General features: G+C 40.7%; 1 protein-coding gene across 15 annotated transcripts in view; it reads left to right on the plus strand.

Annotated features, from left to right (window-relative positions):
- The window catches only part of fat3a (FAT atypical cadherin 3a), a 284,665-nt gene that overhangs the window by 177,533 nt on the left and 92,296 nt on the right, over nt 1-14,836 (plus strand). For 14 of the 15 annotated variants that reach the window (XR_006378550.1, XR_006378549.1, XR_006378548.1 and 11 more), the window contains 3 exons: nt 8,877-9,152; nt 11,770-11,980; nt 12,104-14,832. Coding sequence is in view for 11 of the 15 variants with exons in the window: in XM_044202273.1 (XP_044058208.1) it covers nt 8,877-9,152; nt 11,770-11,980; nt 12,104-14,832 (3,216 nt within the window). In the remaining 4 variants the exon portion in view is untranslated. Of the gene's footprint in view, nt 1-8,876; nt 9,153-11,769; nt 11,981-12,103; nt 14,833-14,836 lie in introns of those variants that run through there. The other variant, XM_044202274.1, reaches the window with a different exon arrangement.

Raw genomic sequence — 14,836 nt, forward strand, 5'->3', positions numbered from 1 at the left:
GGGTCACAGGTCAGACTGGCCAATGCTGTGTTCACAGGCTCTCAAGATTGTGGGACAAAAGAGAATGCAGTCTCCTAACAAAAGTTCAGTTAACAATCACCCAAATGGATGAATTCATCTGTGGAATCCCAACAATAATATTATAATAATCACTATATACAGTACAATTTAATAACCATTATAATAATTACATTTATACAGCAATGGGGAGTGAGGCCAGACCGGGCCACCGGAGAAGCCAGCAACTGTTATGATACACAGAGATTCTGGACCCAAAAGCACGACTCGAAAACAGAGAGTTAAAGTGGTTAGTCTTTGATTTATTGTACGAACAAGTTGAAAGAGTAACCAGGTGTGCGGAGAGAAGCTCCATGAAGCAAGGATGATTCCCAGGCTGAGGCAAACAGTCTGAGCACTGGGAGACTAGGCGAGGACGGCTGGCTGGAGTGTAGCTAGTGAGATCAGGCAGGCGAAGCGAGGACAGCAGGCTGAAGTGGAGCAGAGGTGAACCCGTGGTGAGAAGTTTCTGAAGAGCCAGTGATTAGATCAATAAACTGACGATCTGGCGAAGACTGGTGAGAAGAGCTGGGTAGATGTACTGCATGGTCTTGATTGGTGGATGGAGAACGGTGGGTAGCAGCAGATGAGTAGCAGGTGTGTCAGATTCTGAGTGGAGGTTCACCGGAGGCCACGCCCCGCCAGCACACACATACACAGACAAACACAGGAGGGGAACCAACAGTGGACAAACAGACAACAGAGACACTAGGAGTGGTACAGCTGTACCATGACAGCAACAGGATCCCCCACCTGGCTCCCCAGCAACACAACCGGAAGCCTCAACAGGACGTAGGCAGGGGGGTCAGCTTTAATTTTAGTGACCTCTGATTGGCGTAATTGGAAGTCGTTACCGCAGATGTGAATAACAATCTAACTGTATTTACGCTTATCCTTAGCCAGTAGTTTTAAATAGGATTCAACATTGCCCGCTCTGGCCCCAGGAATGCATTTGACTATGGTCGCACTGGCTACTGTGGGATGGCTAACTACAGCAGCTAACAATTGAGTTCCCATGGTGTGGATCCGCATTACCATTTCACTAAGCCTCGCCTTCAACGCTACAAATAAACTACATTTATTACATGTACCATTACTAGTAAAGGAGGCAGAGGAAGAGCTAAGCATTTGACATACCGAGTAAGAGTAAAGAGTTTCCCTTCGGGGATCAATAAAGCATTTCTGATTCTGATTCTGAAGAGAGAGCAGGAGAGGGAAAGGGAGAGAGAGAGAAGCCATTGCTAGCTGCTAAGCTAAAGAATGGTAGCTGGCAAAACTGAATAGCATGTAAACTGTGGGATTAGCAAGAAAGTCCCTGAAAGAAGGAGAGAGCTTTGAGTGCTTAAGCAGAACCAGTGTACGTAGCAGATAATTAGACGCTGTCATGAAGTTAACTAATAAAATTAACTAGGATGAGCTAGAGCAGCAAAAACACGCTACCAGTAACACACAAGCACTGGCAACCGGAATGAGACAATACGCTTACCGCAGCATACGAAGGAGACCGGGATGGGTCAAACATAGGACTTTTTCCCAGGAGACTGCTGTTTGTGTCCTGTGTGAATCCAAAAAGTCAGCTTATTTTAAGCGGTAGTTAAGTTATAATTTATCGTCTGAGGTGTCAAGATGTGATTGACAATGTTGTATGGGCACAACAATGCAATATATGTTCCTGTAGCTATGCTGTCACAGTATTTGTAAGAGTTTCACATTTGCAATCCTTGCAATAATTCTAATAATATCTCAACTTCCAGCAAACTATCTACCTTTTTAACTCCATAGGCTCCGCAGTCAGAGCTCCCCCAACAAACTGCACCAAACTTTTTCTAAACTTTCTAACCTAATTTTACAAAATGACAATATGACTTTGATTTTGATATGCTGCCTAATAGGCCTATTTCAGGCAAAAAGGCCCTTTAGAAACACACCTTCCAAATGTAACTTTTTTTACTTAAAATTTGAAGATCATTTTTACTGGAACAAGTTCTTTGTAGTGGATGATGTTTCTAAAGGATTGGCCATCCCATGGGTAATAACAACATTGTACTAACATTGCTGAGATATAGGAACATGGTGGCATTGATAAAACAAAGTCAGAAGGGTTGAGAAACACAACCAGTCAGATGATCAGACAGGTTGGAACAAATCTAAACCACTTCATTGGGAGATAGCACACATGTTGCTAAGAATCCCTCATTGAACAGGAAAACTGTGTCTGCATAACAATGTAAGTAAGTAGGTCAAAGTTGAATCAGGAAGTGGGTCTGTAAAACGTGATGGATGTTTACAACAGACAGTTTGCATAATAATCTCTTCAAATAACTTTGGCTAAGACCGCAGTTGTAATAAACAAAAATCTTATAAAGCCTATAATGTACTCTGTGTCAGAGAGGTGTTAATGTAACTCTGTTGTCATTGTTGAGGCCATATTCTGTGGTGGTGTTAAGTGCAACCTCCAAAATAACCACGTTTTCACCAAGTTTAATCCACACCTCTGTGACGGTGTCAAGACTTATTTAAAATCTTCACAAAGATAGGATTTCAACTGGTTTCTCAGGTTATAAAGTTGCCTGCTTTTTGTAATTTTGCCTTTCATCCTGTCTGAACAGAGGATTTAGATACATCTTCTTCACATATTGGTTTTAATGTTTTTTTCACAGTGTCAAATACATACTCTGTATTCACACACACATACAAATACAGGCACACGCACACACACACACCTGTAAGATGGGAGGAAGGCTCCCAGATGGAGAGTCAGCATGGCGTAATGCCGCCAGGGAATGTCTCCATAGTTGAGCAACAGAAGGCTGACTGCTGCAGCAGGGTTTAAATTTAGACTCTTCGCCTAGCAGCACTCAACTCCTGTCTCCGTTTCCCTCCACTTCTCTTTATGTTTTCTCTGGATAGAAATCAGTACAAATCTCAGGCTCCTTTTTCTGGATGTGTGTGTACTGCACATTGCCACTTTCCTCCCCCACTAAGTCCTACTCCTGCTCCTGCTGCTATTTTGTACTTTGTAATCTTTCAGTTCAGTTTGTATATTTTGGCAGGGGTGTAATCAGTACAATGGCAAAGACTTCAGAATCAGAATCAGAATCAGAAATACTTTATTGATCCCCAAGAGGAAACTCTTTGCAGGTTATATGGTAAATACTGCTCAAATTGTACTTTCTGTGTCCACGTAGCTGCAGGGCTAAATTTAGTCATCTGCCCATGTCTGAGTGGGTGTGTGTGTGTTTGTCTTCTGGTCTGGTTCCGTGGTTTCCCGCCTGCTGCTGATCACTGACACACCTGTCTTCAATCAACCATCAGTCTCCACAGCTTAAATACTCTCCCACACCACCAGCGCCAGATTGTCTCCTGTGACTGTGAATATCCTGTGCCGGTGATCACGGCTCCTGTCTCCTTCCGGATTTCTACCAGCCTGTCTACCCGTCACAGAATCCCCACAGCTGAATTTAGCTCTTTTTAATATCAGATCATTGGCTAACAAATCCTTCTTCATCAATGATCTGATAATTGAAAGGAATTTGCATTTAATGTTTTTAGTTGAAACCTAGCTAAACAACACTACTGGTGTAGCAACACTGATAGAGGCTTGTCCTCCAAACTATAATTTTTATCAGTCAGTCAGACAAAACAGGAAAGGAGGAGGGAAGGCTGCGAAGCCATTTTCTCGACACAGTTTGTGTGTAATGACATTGACCTGGGTGAATTTACATTATTTGAATCGCTAGCTGTTGAGCTCAAAGCAGAACAGTCAGTACTCATCATTACATTATATCGGCCGCCAAGATATTGATCGCTGTTTCTGCGGGAATTCTGCGGGTAATAACAACAGGGTTAAACATTGACAATGTTTCAGGATTTGAAATACCTATTTCTGACCATCACTGTGTGTTTTTTGATGCCAACCTAATCTTACCAAAGACTAAAAGGGAATTTCTGGTTCAAAAGAGATTCCAAGATAGCGAGGCTGAAGCAAAGTTCTCTAATATTATGAGGTCATTTGAGCCATACAGCTGACTGCGCTTTAAATGACATGGGTGAAAATTTCAACACCTTGTCATCTGCTTTAAATACTGCTGCTCCACTAGAGAGGTCGATTTACAGAATCTCCCCATGGTTAAACAATAACTGTGTTAATGAGATTAAGAGAATCTGTCGAGGAAAACTAGGCTCACAGTCTGCTGGAATATATACATATAGTTGAAACCAGATATTTACATACACTTAAGAAAACACAAAAACTTTTTTTTCTTTACTGTCATCATTAAATCAGAGTAAACTTTTTCTGTTTTAGATCAATAAATATTAACATTTTTTGCATTTGTTAAATGTCAGAATCGAGCGAGGGAGAATTTTTATGTATTTTTTTATCACTTTCATCAAAGTCAGAAGTATACATACACTTCCTTAGTATTTGGTAGAATTGCCCCGAAACTTTTTCACTTGGGCCAAACGTTTTAGGTATCCTTCCACAAGCTTTCTACAATAGTTTGCTGGAATTTTGGCCCACTCTATCTTGCTCGCACTCGCCTTTTCAGTGCCGCCCACAAATTTTCTATGGGATTGAGATCAGAGCTTTGTGATGGCCACTCCGATACCTTGACTTTGTTGTCCTTAAGCCACTTTGTAACTAATTTGGAGGTATGCTTGGGGTCATTGTCCATTTGGAAGACCCATTTGCACCCAAGCTTTAACTTCCTGGCTGATGTCTTCAGATGTTGCTTCAATATATCCACATAATTTTCTTTTTTCATGATGCCATCTATTTTGTGAAGAGCACCAGTCCCTTGTGCAGCAAAGCAGCCCCACAACATTATACTATCACCCCCATACTTCACAGTTGGGAGGTTTTGAGGCTTCAAAGCTTTGCCCTTTTTCCTCCAAATAAACCGTTAATCATTACGGCCAAACAGTTCATTTTTTGTTTTGTCAGACCACAGAACATGTCTCCAGAAATTAAGATTTTTGTCCCCACATGCAGTTGCAAACTGTAGTCTGGCTTTTTTATGGTGGTTTTGAAGTAATGGCTTTCTCCTCCCAGAGTAACCTTTCAGCTCATGGTGGTACAGGACTTGTTTTACTGTGGAGAATGACACTGTCTTACCAGTTTCAGCCAGCATCTTCACAAGGTCTTTTGCTGTTGTCCTGGGGTTGATTTGCGCATTTCGCACCAAAAAACGCTCCTCTCTGGGACTCAGAATCCATCTCCTTCCTGAGCGGTATAATGGTTGTACATTTCCATGTTTTTTATACTTGCCTATTATTGTCTGAACAGATGAACGTGGGACCTTCAGGCATGTGGAAATTGCACTTAAGGATGAGCCACACTTGTGGAGGTCCACAATTCTTTTCCTGATGTCTTGGTTGATTTCTCTTTTTTTCCTATGATGTCAAAGAAAGAGGCTCTATGTTTGAGGTGTGCCTTTATATGTATCCACAGGTGTGCCACCAATGAACTCAAATCGAATCAATTAACCTATCAGAAGCTTCTTAAGCTCAGAATGGAATCATCTGGAGTTTTCTTTTTGCTTAAAGACACAATAAAGTTAGTGTATGTATACTTCTGACTTTGATGAAAGTGATCAGAAAAATACATAAAGTTCTCCCTCGCTCGATTCTGACATTTAACAAATGCAAAAACTGTTAATATTTATTGATCTAAAACAGAAAAAGTTTACTCTGATTTAATGTATGACAGTAAAGAACAAAAAGTTGTTGTGTTTTTTTCTGAAGTGTATGTAAATATCTGGTTTCAACTGTAGAAAATAGCCGTGACTGTCTGTAATAAGGCAATACGTCTGACAAGATTATTACAGAAAATGCTGGAAATTCTAGAATATTATTCTCCACTATTGACCACCTACTCAACATTGCCCCCACTTGTCCACAGTTCTCTGCATCAAATTGTGAAGAACTTGCATTGCAAGCAAACCCTGTAAAAAATAAAAAAAACCCTGAGGTTTGCAAGACTGTTACAGAGTGTAACTCCTCCACCTCATGTATTGACCCTGTACCTACAGCATTTTAAGTGGGTGTTCGATAGTGTTTCAACCGGAAAATACCACAGCACTGAAACTGCTCTTACTAAAATAATCAGCAACCTCAGACTGAAACATGATGAAAATAAGGTCTCAGTTCTTGTCCTCTTAGACCTAAGCAGAGCGTTCAATACGATTGACTATGATAGAGTAATCAGTCATCTTGAAAAGTTTCACGTCAGTCTTGGCGATCATGTGTCTGAGAAAACATGACATCTGTTTTGGGGTTGCACAAGTGAGCTGCCTTGGTCCATTACTATTCTCATTATTCATGCTGCCAATTGGTGACATCATTAGAGAGCACAATGTATGTTTCCATAGTTATGCAGATGACACGCAATTATGCATCTCTGCTGAACCAAATGATGCTGCAGCTATAAACTCCATTACTACCAGTTTTTTGGCAATAAAGAAATGGATACGCGATAATTTCTTAAATTTAAATGAGGACATAACTGAAATCCTACTAGTTGGCCCTAAAACAAAAAGAGAAATGCTGTTTAATAATCTGGGTAAACTGACTCCCTGGATTAAATCTGAGGTTACCAATTTTTGTGTTATCCTGCATTCAAATCTAAGATTGAAGTCCCACATTAACAAGGCGACGAAAACATAATTTTTCCACCTTAGAAACATAGCTAAAATACGACCATAAATAAATTTGAAGCCGACTTGATTACTTGTAATGCACTTTTTACTGGCCTCCCAAAAAATAACCACAGAGAGACTTTAGCTCATTCAAAACTCTGCAGCTCGGCTATTAACCAGAACCAGGAGGAGAGCTTACATTAGTCCAGTTTTAGTTGCTCTGCACTGGCTTCTTGTAACATTTAGAATTGATTTTATGGTCCTCCTCCTTATATACAAAGCCCTTAATGGGCTAGGACCAAGCTACATTTCTAACTCCTTTGTTAATTTGAGGGGTAACACTGCCATCATCTACTGCTGGTTTATTGGAGGTCCCCAAAGAAAATCTGGGATGCAATCGTTGTCAGTTAGGCCCCAAAGCTGTGGAACACACTACCTACAGATATCAGGGAAGCCAGCTCGCACAATATTTTTAAAAGCAAGCTAAAAACTTATCTCTTCACTTTAGCCTTTCACTAGATATGCCTTTCCTGATACAGACTGGAAACTCGCACTTATTCATTTCTGCACTTCTTTTGAAATGCTATATTTGTGACATGCAACAAAGGGCTGCTGCTATGTATTCTATTTTTTACTTTATTTTTATGATTATTATTCAGTGGGTTTTATTTTCCATCTTATGTTATACAGTATATGTATTCTATTTTCATCTTTATTTGTATCTTATTTTTATTATTATTATCACATGGATTATATTTTCCATTAATTATGGCATTCTACCCCTGTTTTTATGTTCATTCTGTCTATTTTATGAGAAGCACTTAGTGAATGTAATTTCTTTGTTGTAAAGCACTTTGAGCTGCATGCTTGTATGAAAGGTGCTAAGTATATAATTGTTATTATTATTATCATCACCTGTTCCAAATGGCCAGACTCAAAGGCAGTGCAAAAAGCTTGCCATTATAGCCTCCTCCTGGCTGCATCACACTACTCTCCCTGATTTCTTGGAGAGAAATCAGGGAGAGTCTTTGTGTGTCTTTGTAGTGTCAACGCAATGAATTGAACAAATGCAGATAATGGCGCACAGTTTCAGACAGTCTCTCCTCAAATGCATTTATGGTGTTGCACGCGGCTGTTCACAAGAAAAGTGACAGAAGAAGTAGCTGAATGAATGAGAAAAGAGAGCTCAAGAGATTTTCAAACCCTGCCTACTTTCACACCTCTGTACACCTGACCAAACACTGTGTATAGTGGGCGTGATTGTCAGATTGAAGTTACAAAAACTGTTAATTGCAGCCCCCCCTCCAATGTTGACATCGGAAAGGTCTCGTGCTGTTAGACGACCTGACAAGTCCTTTGTTTGAAACATACTGATGCCCATAGGGATAGTCCTGCCAATTTACCAAGATGCTGATCTCAGAACCGTCCCCAACCCAGGGGTACAGCTGTCCACAGCTCCCAGATGCAAAAGTTCTAAAGCCCTAGAACTATCAGCACCTTTGAGACATGACTTTGTGAGACCTTTGGCAGATTTCCAATGCTTTTTTTTTTAAATATAGGAGTTTTTAGTCATGCAGAAAATAAGGAATGGTTAGTGTACGCCTGTGACATAAATCACACACCTCATCAGCTTTAGTTTGCTATAGAGTTTATTTTCTTCATTTATCAAAAATGCAGAACAAAAACTAATTTGGAAATCTGTTGTAGGGACACATGGAGGAAGAAACCTGCAAAAAAGTACAATAACCACTCATGGTAACAGTGTGTCAAATGCAGAAAAAGAATTTTCTCACTAAGACAATCAACAATCAAACAATCAAATTTTACTCTGGTATTTTATAACCTGGGTCTTATTTTCGTAGCTTTCTCCCTATCAGTGATAAAAATATTGTACTCACCAAGTTAATTGCTGAGCTCTTGAAACATGGCAACATGACTAAAAAGAAGTCAGCTGGGTTAAGAAAAATTCGTAGTCGTTCAGACACACTAGGGCTTGTTATAAACATGAGGGGTAAATGTTTATATTCAACATATCTGCAAAATGTTCACTGCAAACGTAAAAAGTCTGAAAAATGTCAGCGACTCTGCTTGACAAACTACTCATCAAGAGCAGATAATATAACTTACTCAAGGATGTCTTCTTTTATCCCTCCCCTCCCTTTCTCTTTGTCAATGTTTCAGGTTCACATCACTGTTATGGACAACAATGACAACGCTCCCATCTTCTCCCAACCAACTTATGATGTCACTATTTCTGAAGACACACCACCTGACACTGAGGTGGTCCAGGTTCTGGCATTGGACCGCGATGAGCATCACCGGCTGACCTACTCTCTGCAGAGCTCCATAGACCCCAGTAGCATGCATCTGTTCCGCATCCACCCCACCTTGGGCACCATCTACTCTGCTCAGAGGCTGGACCACGAAGCCTGTGCCCAACACATCCTCACTGTCATTGTAAGTCTATGTCACTGTCTCTGCCAATGGCTTATATTTAGGATCTTGTGCTAACAGCTGTCACTCTTTGAACACTTCAGTTTCCACTGAGGGGGTCCAGTCTTGCCTGCATTGTTGTGTTAATAGAATTATAGTCTTATCATGAGGTCATTCACTCCCCTTCGTCATTGAACCTGCTGATGGTTTCCACACTGGTAAGAGCAACAGGCAATTATAGCTGCAAGACACGGCTTCGTTCCCACGTTTTAATTAACTTGTGGCCATGAGACACTACTTCGTTCCCACGTTTTAATTACCTCGTGGCCACGAGATAAGTGTATATAGAGAGAACTGCTTAAGGGGCTTAAGCAGCCGATGCAAAAAAGACAGATCTCGCTCCATAGCCTTAATGATGGGAGGAAAAGGCTGCAGCCAGGGTGTAATATTTAATGGTATCTGTTCTGTCATTCTTTTATTTCCCTTACTTTAAGCCCCACAGCAAAGCAAGTACACATTTTGACTATAATGACAAACAATTATGGCACTGTGGCATTGTCCGTGGTGCTGAAATGACAGAGACAGACAGACAGAACACAATTAGTTGGGTCAGATGACGGAACTAACTGCACATGCAAAACGCTTACTGCCTATGGAAAACAACTGAAAAAAGATGCCTCTCACTGCAAAAACTGCACTCTGTCTGATTGGGGCCTTATTGATCAATCAAAGCTAAAGCATCAAAGGGACAGTCAATCTTAGTAATAAGTAGTCATGTACTTCTGAGAGCATGGCTTATTATTATTCGTCATGATGTCATCGAACCACTTTTCTGTGTTAACCTATGGAGTCAGGACAGTGACACTTGAATTTGGCATTGAAAAGAAAATTTGGCATTGAAAAAAAAATGGAACTGAAAAAGGAAACATTGGCATTGAAACATTTGTACTGGAAAAAGTTGTATTGGCACTGAAAAAAGTTTCACTGAAAAATAAAACACAGACATTAAAAATGATTTAATTTAATTTAATTTAATTTTGATGCATTCTGATGTTTTTTTAATGGCATTGTTCTGTGTCATTCTTTTCAGTTTATTTTTACACTGTCAGTTTTTTTTTTCAGTGTCACTGGTTTTCAGTTTTAACTTTCTGTCACCATTTTGGCATGGAGAGGAGCGTTGTAAAGTCCAAAAGTTATAATTTATTTTATGTAATTATTTCCAAAATTCACAAAATGTTTTTATCTAACTAAAGATTTTGCTTCAATCCATATTTGTTGGCATTTAGCCTTTAAAGAACAACATTTTCACTGAACACAGAACTGCTGGCTCTACTGCTTGCTGCACACAAATGGAGGCATGGCTGGATTAACAATTTATATATAAGAAAGTTGATTTAATAAAAAACTGACTCATTTAATCTAATGAATCACTTAATCACATAAATAGCAAAGGCAGTGGTTCAGTAACTTTATCTCTTACATAGCCTACTGTAGTACAGTAGATGTTACCCACCCATATTACACAAACTCTGTCAAAAACAGCACGGTGTAGGGTCCAAAAACTGAAGAAACAATCCCCAAAACGAAAGCGCACCATAAAGTAATGTAGCAGCCAACCCTACCCCACATGTGTGCAGTGCAGGTGTAGCCAGTAAAAAGAGACTTTCTGCAGCACATCCGCTGCGCATACGTTACGTGTTCTGTGAATGTAAGCTGAAAATAGCAATAACATTACGTGGCCTCAATATACATATTTTTTCTATCTGTGATCCTTCTGGGGCTCTGTACATTTTAACCCTAGTTATAGGATTTTTTTGTTTAAAAAAATCTTAATGGGTTTAAATTTTAATCTGTTTTCCAATCAATTAGACACCTTACTTAACCAGGTCTAAAGCAAAGCACTCCTGTTTGGACCTGATACACCATGATAATACATCAGAATGGTGATTGGTTTCATTTGTCAAACACCTGGAAAGTGCAGAGATTTTATAATGAAATTTTCAGTGGTGTATATAAAAAAGACATTGATTTTCTAAGAAAAACAATCAAACAGTGCATCATGGTTAATTAAAAGTCCCTCACTAAGTTACCCGTTGTCTGGATCAAGGAATGTTTTCGGTTAAACTGTAAAAGGCTTTCATAAAATCAAGAAACTTCAATAACTAAGGGCACAGGTGAATATCTGTGGTTATTATACTCTTATTGGTTATTGAACTTGTGATCAGTGATCAGAACAAGAGGAGCCCTCTGAAAGTAGAAATTTCTCAGGAGGAAATAATTTCCGTGTCTTGTGTTCCTCTGTGTCATATGTAGAGCGGCAGGGGAGCCAGAGAGCAGGTACTGATTTGCATATCAGTAACAGCAAACTACTCTTATTAAAAATGTGAATTTGGGGAAATACATACGGTAAAGAAAGTGAAGGAGTAAGAGTTCTGGTCTGATGATATTTTGTATTTTGTTTTGGTGTTATACTTTGGACAATGAGCACATGGGACAATGGGCACATTTAAGATTTTTCAGTTACATGATCACCAAATTTTATTGAGTTCATAGTGACCATGAAGAATGACTTATTTGTTTATTTTGTTTTTGTTGTTTGGTATTTTTTTTGTTGGTATTTTTTTGTTTGTGTTGTACATAGGTGAAGGACCAAGAGTTCCCATACAGAAAGAACCTGGCTCGTGTGCTAATAGAAGTGGAAGATATAAATGACCATGTACCCATCTTTACCACTGCTCTGTATGAAGGCTCAGTCTATGAGTCAGCAGCAGTAGGATCAGCTGTGGTCCAGGTCACTGCCCTGGACAAAGACAAAGGCAAGAATGCAGAGCTACACTACTCCATTGAAGCAGGTGCGCACCTCTGACAACTAAATACTTGCACTTGTATGTTGAAATGTTGTATACCCTATAAATAATTTCCCTTAAAATAACTACCACATAGATTAAAAAAAACATTTTTTTTTTTTCCAACAGGGAACACTGGAAATGCATTCCATATTGAACCAGTTTTGGGTATCATCGCTGTTGCACGAGACCTGGACTTGTCCAGCATAGGATATTATGTTCTCACTGTCAGAGTTACTGACAATGGCTCCCCTCCCCTGTCCACCACCACTTTAGTGCGTATTGCTGTCACCCTCTCTGATAATGCTGGCCCAAAGTTCCCTCAGCCTGAGTACCAGGCTGAGATCACAGAGAATGTGGTGGTTGGGACCTCTGTCACCACAGTTAGTGCAGTCAGCCAGTCCACCCTCACTTATGACATCAAACAGGGCAATACTGATCGGGTTTATCAGATAAATCAGTACAGTGGAGTGATTACTACTCAAAAGCCTCTAGACTATGAGACTACAGCGTCTTACACCCTGATAGTCCAGGCTACCAATATGGCTGGCATGGCCTCCAATGCTACTCTGTTAATCCAGGTAGTGGATGAGAATGATAACCCACCAGTTTTCCAGCAGCTTCACTATCGTGGCAGCATCAGTGAGGCTGCACCAGTCAACAGTGTGGTCTTGAACTCAGATGACTCACCTCTAGTAATCAAGGCCACTGATGCTGACCACAACCAAAATGCTCTGTTGGTCTACCAGATTGTTGAGGACACTGCAAAAATGTTCTTCACAGTGGACTCAGGAACTGGCTCCATCAGAACCATTGCTAATCTAGACCATGAGACACTTGCCACTTTTCACTTCCATGTCCATGTGAGGGACAATGGCAGGCCACAGTTGACAGCAGACAGTCCAACTGAGGTCACAATACAAGTGATTGACACAAATGATTCACCACCTCACTTCACCCAGAATGCCTATGAAACAGTCCTGCTACTCCCCACCTATGTGGGAGTAGAAGCTTTGCAGGTTTCAGCCATAGACCCTGACAAAGATGTCTCTACAGAGCTCACCTACTCTCTGACTGATGGAGTACTGGAGCACTTTGCCATCAAACCTTCAAGTGGAGTCATCATAGTCAAACACAACAACTTCTCTAAAGAACGTTTCCGCTTCAGTGTCAAAGTTTCAGATGGGAAATTCTCCAGCACGGCTTTGGTGACCATTCTTGTCCGACAAGCTCTGGACTCTGGTCTCAGCTTCACCCATAACCTTTACTCTTCATCTATTCAAGAGAATATATTAAATATCACCAAAGTCGCTGTGGTCAATGCTGTGGGAAATCGTCTCAATGAACCATTGAAGTACACTTTGTTAAATGCTGGTACACGCTTCAGAATCCGTCCAAGTTCTGGCATGATCCAAACCACAGGTATACCCTTTGACCGTGAAGAGCAAGAGTTCTATGAGCTGGTTGTCGAGGCGAGAAGGGAGCATGACCGTCTGCACGTGGCTAGAGTTATGGTTAGAGTCCAAGTTGAGGACATAAATGATAATGCCCCTGTGTTTGTTGGACTTCCTTATTATGCAGCTGTTCAAGTAGAAGCTGAGCCAGGGTCACCCATTTTTAGGGTTATGGCGATAGACGGTGACAAAGGGATTAATGGAGAGGTGTCTTACTACCTCAAAGATGACCATGGTCACTTTGAGATCAACCGGCAGACAGGTAGTCTCAGCCTCAAGAGGGCTTTTGAGTCTGACTTGTCCAATGTGGAATACCAGATGGTAATATATGCCAGAGATGGTGGTTATCCACCTCTTTCATCTACTATAGAGTTCCCCATCACTGTAGTCAACAAAGCCATGCCTGTCTTTGACAAATCATTTTATTCTGTTTCTGTGAATGAGGATGTGGCTGTGCACACACCGATCCTCGGCATCAATGCCACTAGTCCTGAAGGTCAGAACATCATCTACACTATTGTTGATGGAGACCCATCTCTTCAGTTTGATATTGGTTTTGATACTGGAGTCATAAGTGTCATCCACTCTTTGGACTATGAAGCAGCATTATCTTACCACCTGACCATCAGAGCCACAGACTATCTGACTGGAGCCCGTGCTGAAGTTGATGTAGATGTGGTTGTCCAGGATGTAAATGATAACCCGCCTATCTTCCAGAAAATGTTGTACAGGGTAGTTTTGTCTGAAACAGCCATGATTGGAACTCCAGCACTTCAAGTTATTGCCACTGACAAAGACTCAGAGAAGAACAATGTTGTCCGCTACCAGATCTTCTCAGATGTGCATAACAGCACAGACTACTTTCACATTGATAGTAGCAGTGGATTAATCCTGACAGCACGTATGCTCGACCATGAACTAGTCCACAAGTATGACTTCATTGTCAGGGCCACTGATAATGGCTTCCCACCATTGAGTAGTGAAGTATCAGTCATAGTTGTGGTAAATGACATGAATGACAATCCTCCAGTTTTCAACCAGCTGCTCTATGAAGCATACGTGAATGAGTTAGCACCTAGGGATCACTTTGTAACCTGTGTCCAGGCCTCAGATGCTGACAGCTCAGATTTTAACAAGTTGGAGTACAGCATTTTGTCAGGAAATGAAAGAATGAACTTTGTGATGGACAAAAAGACAGGAATCATCACATTGTCCAGCCATCATAAGCAAAGAATGGAGTCTGCCTACAGCCTCAATGTTTCAGTGTCTGATGGGGTGTTCACCAGCACTGCACAGGTTCATGTTAAGGTGTTGGGAGCCAACCTGTATAGTCCAGTGTTTGGACAGAATATGTATGAGGCAGAGTTAAGAGAGAATTCTGCTGTGGGAACCAAAGTTATACAGGTAA

Source organism: Siniperca chuatsi, linkage group LG7 (genome assembly GCF_020085105.1).
Source record: "Siniperca chuatsi isolate FFG_IHB_CAS linkage group LG7, ASM2008510v1, whole genome shotgun sequence".
NCBI lineage: Eukaryota > Metazoa > Chordata > Actinopteri > Centrarchiformes > Sinipercidae > Siniperca > Siniperca chuatsi.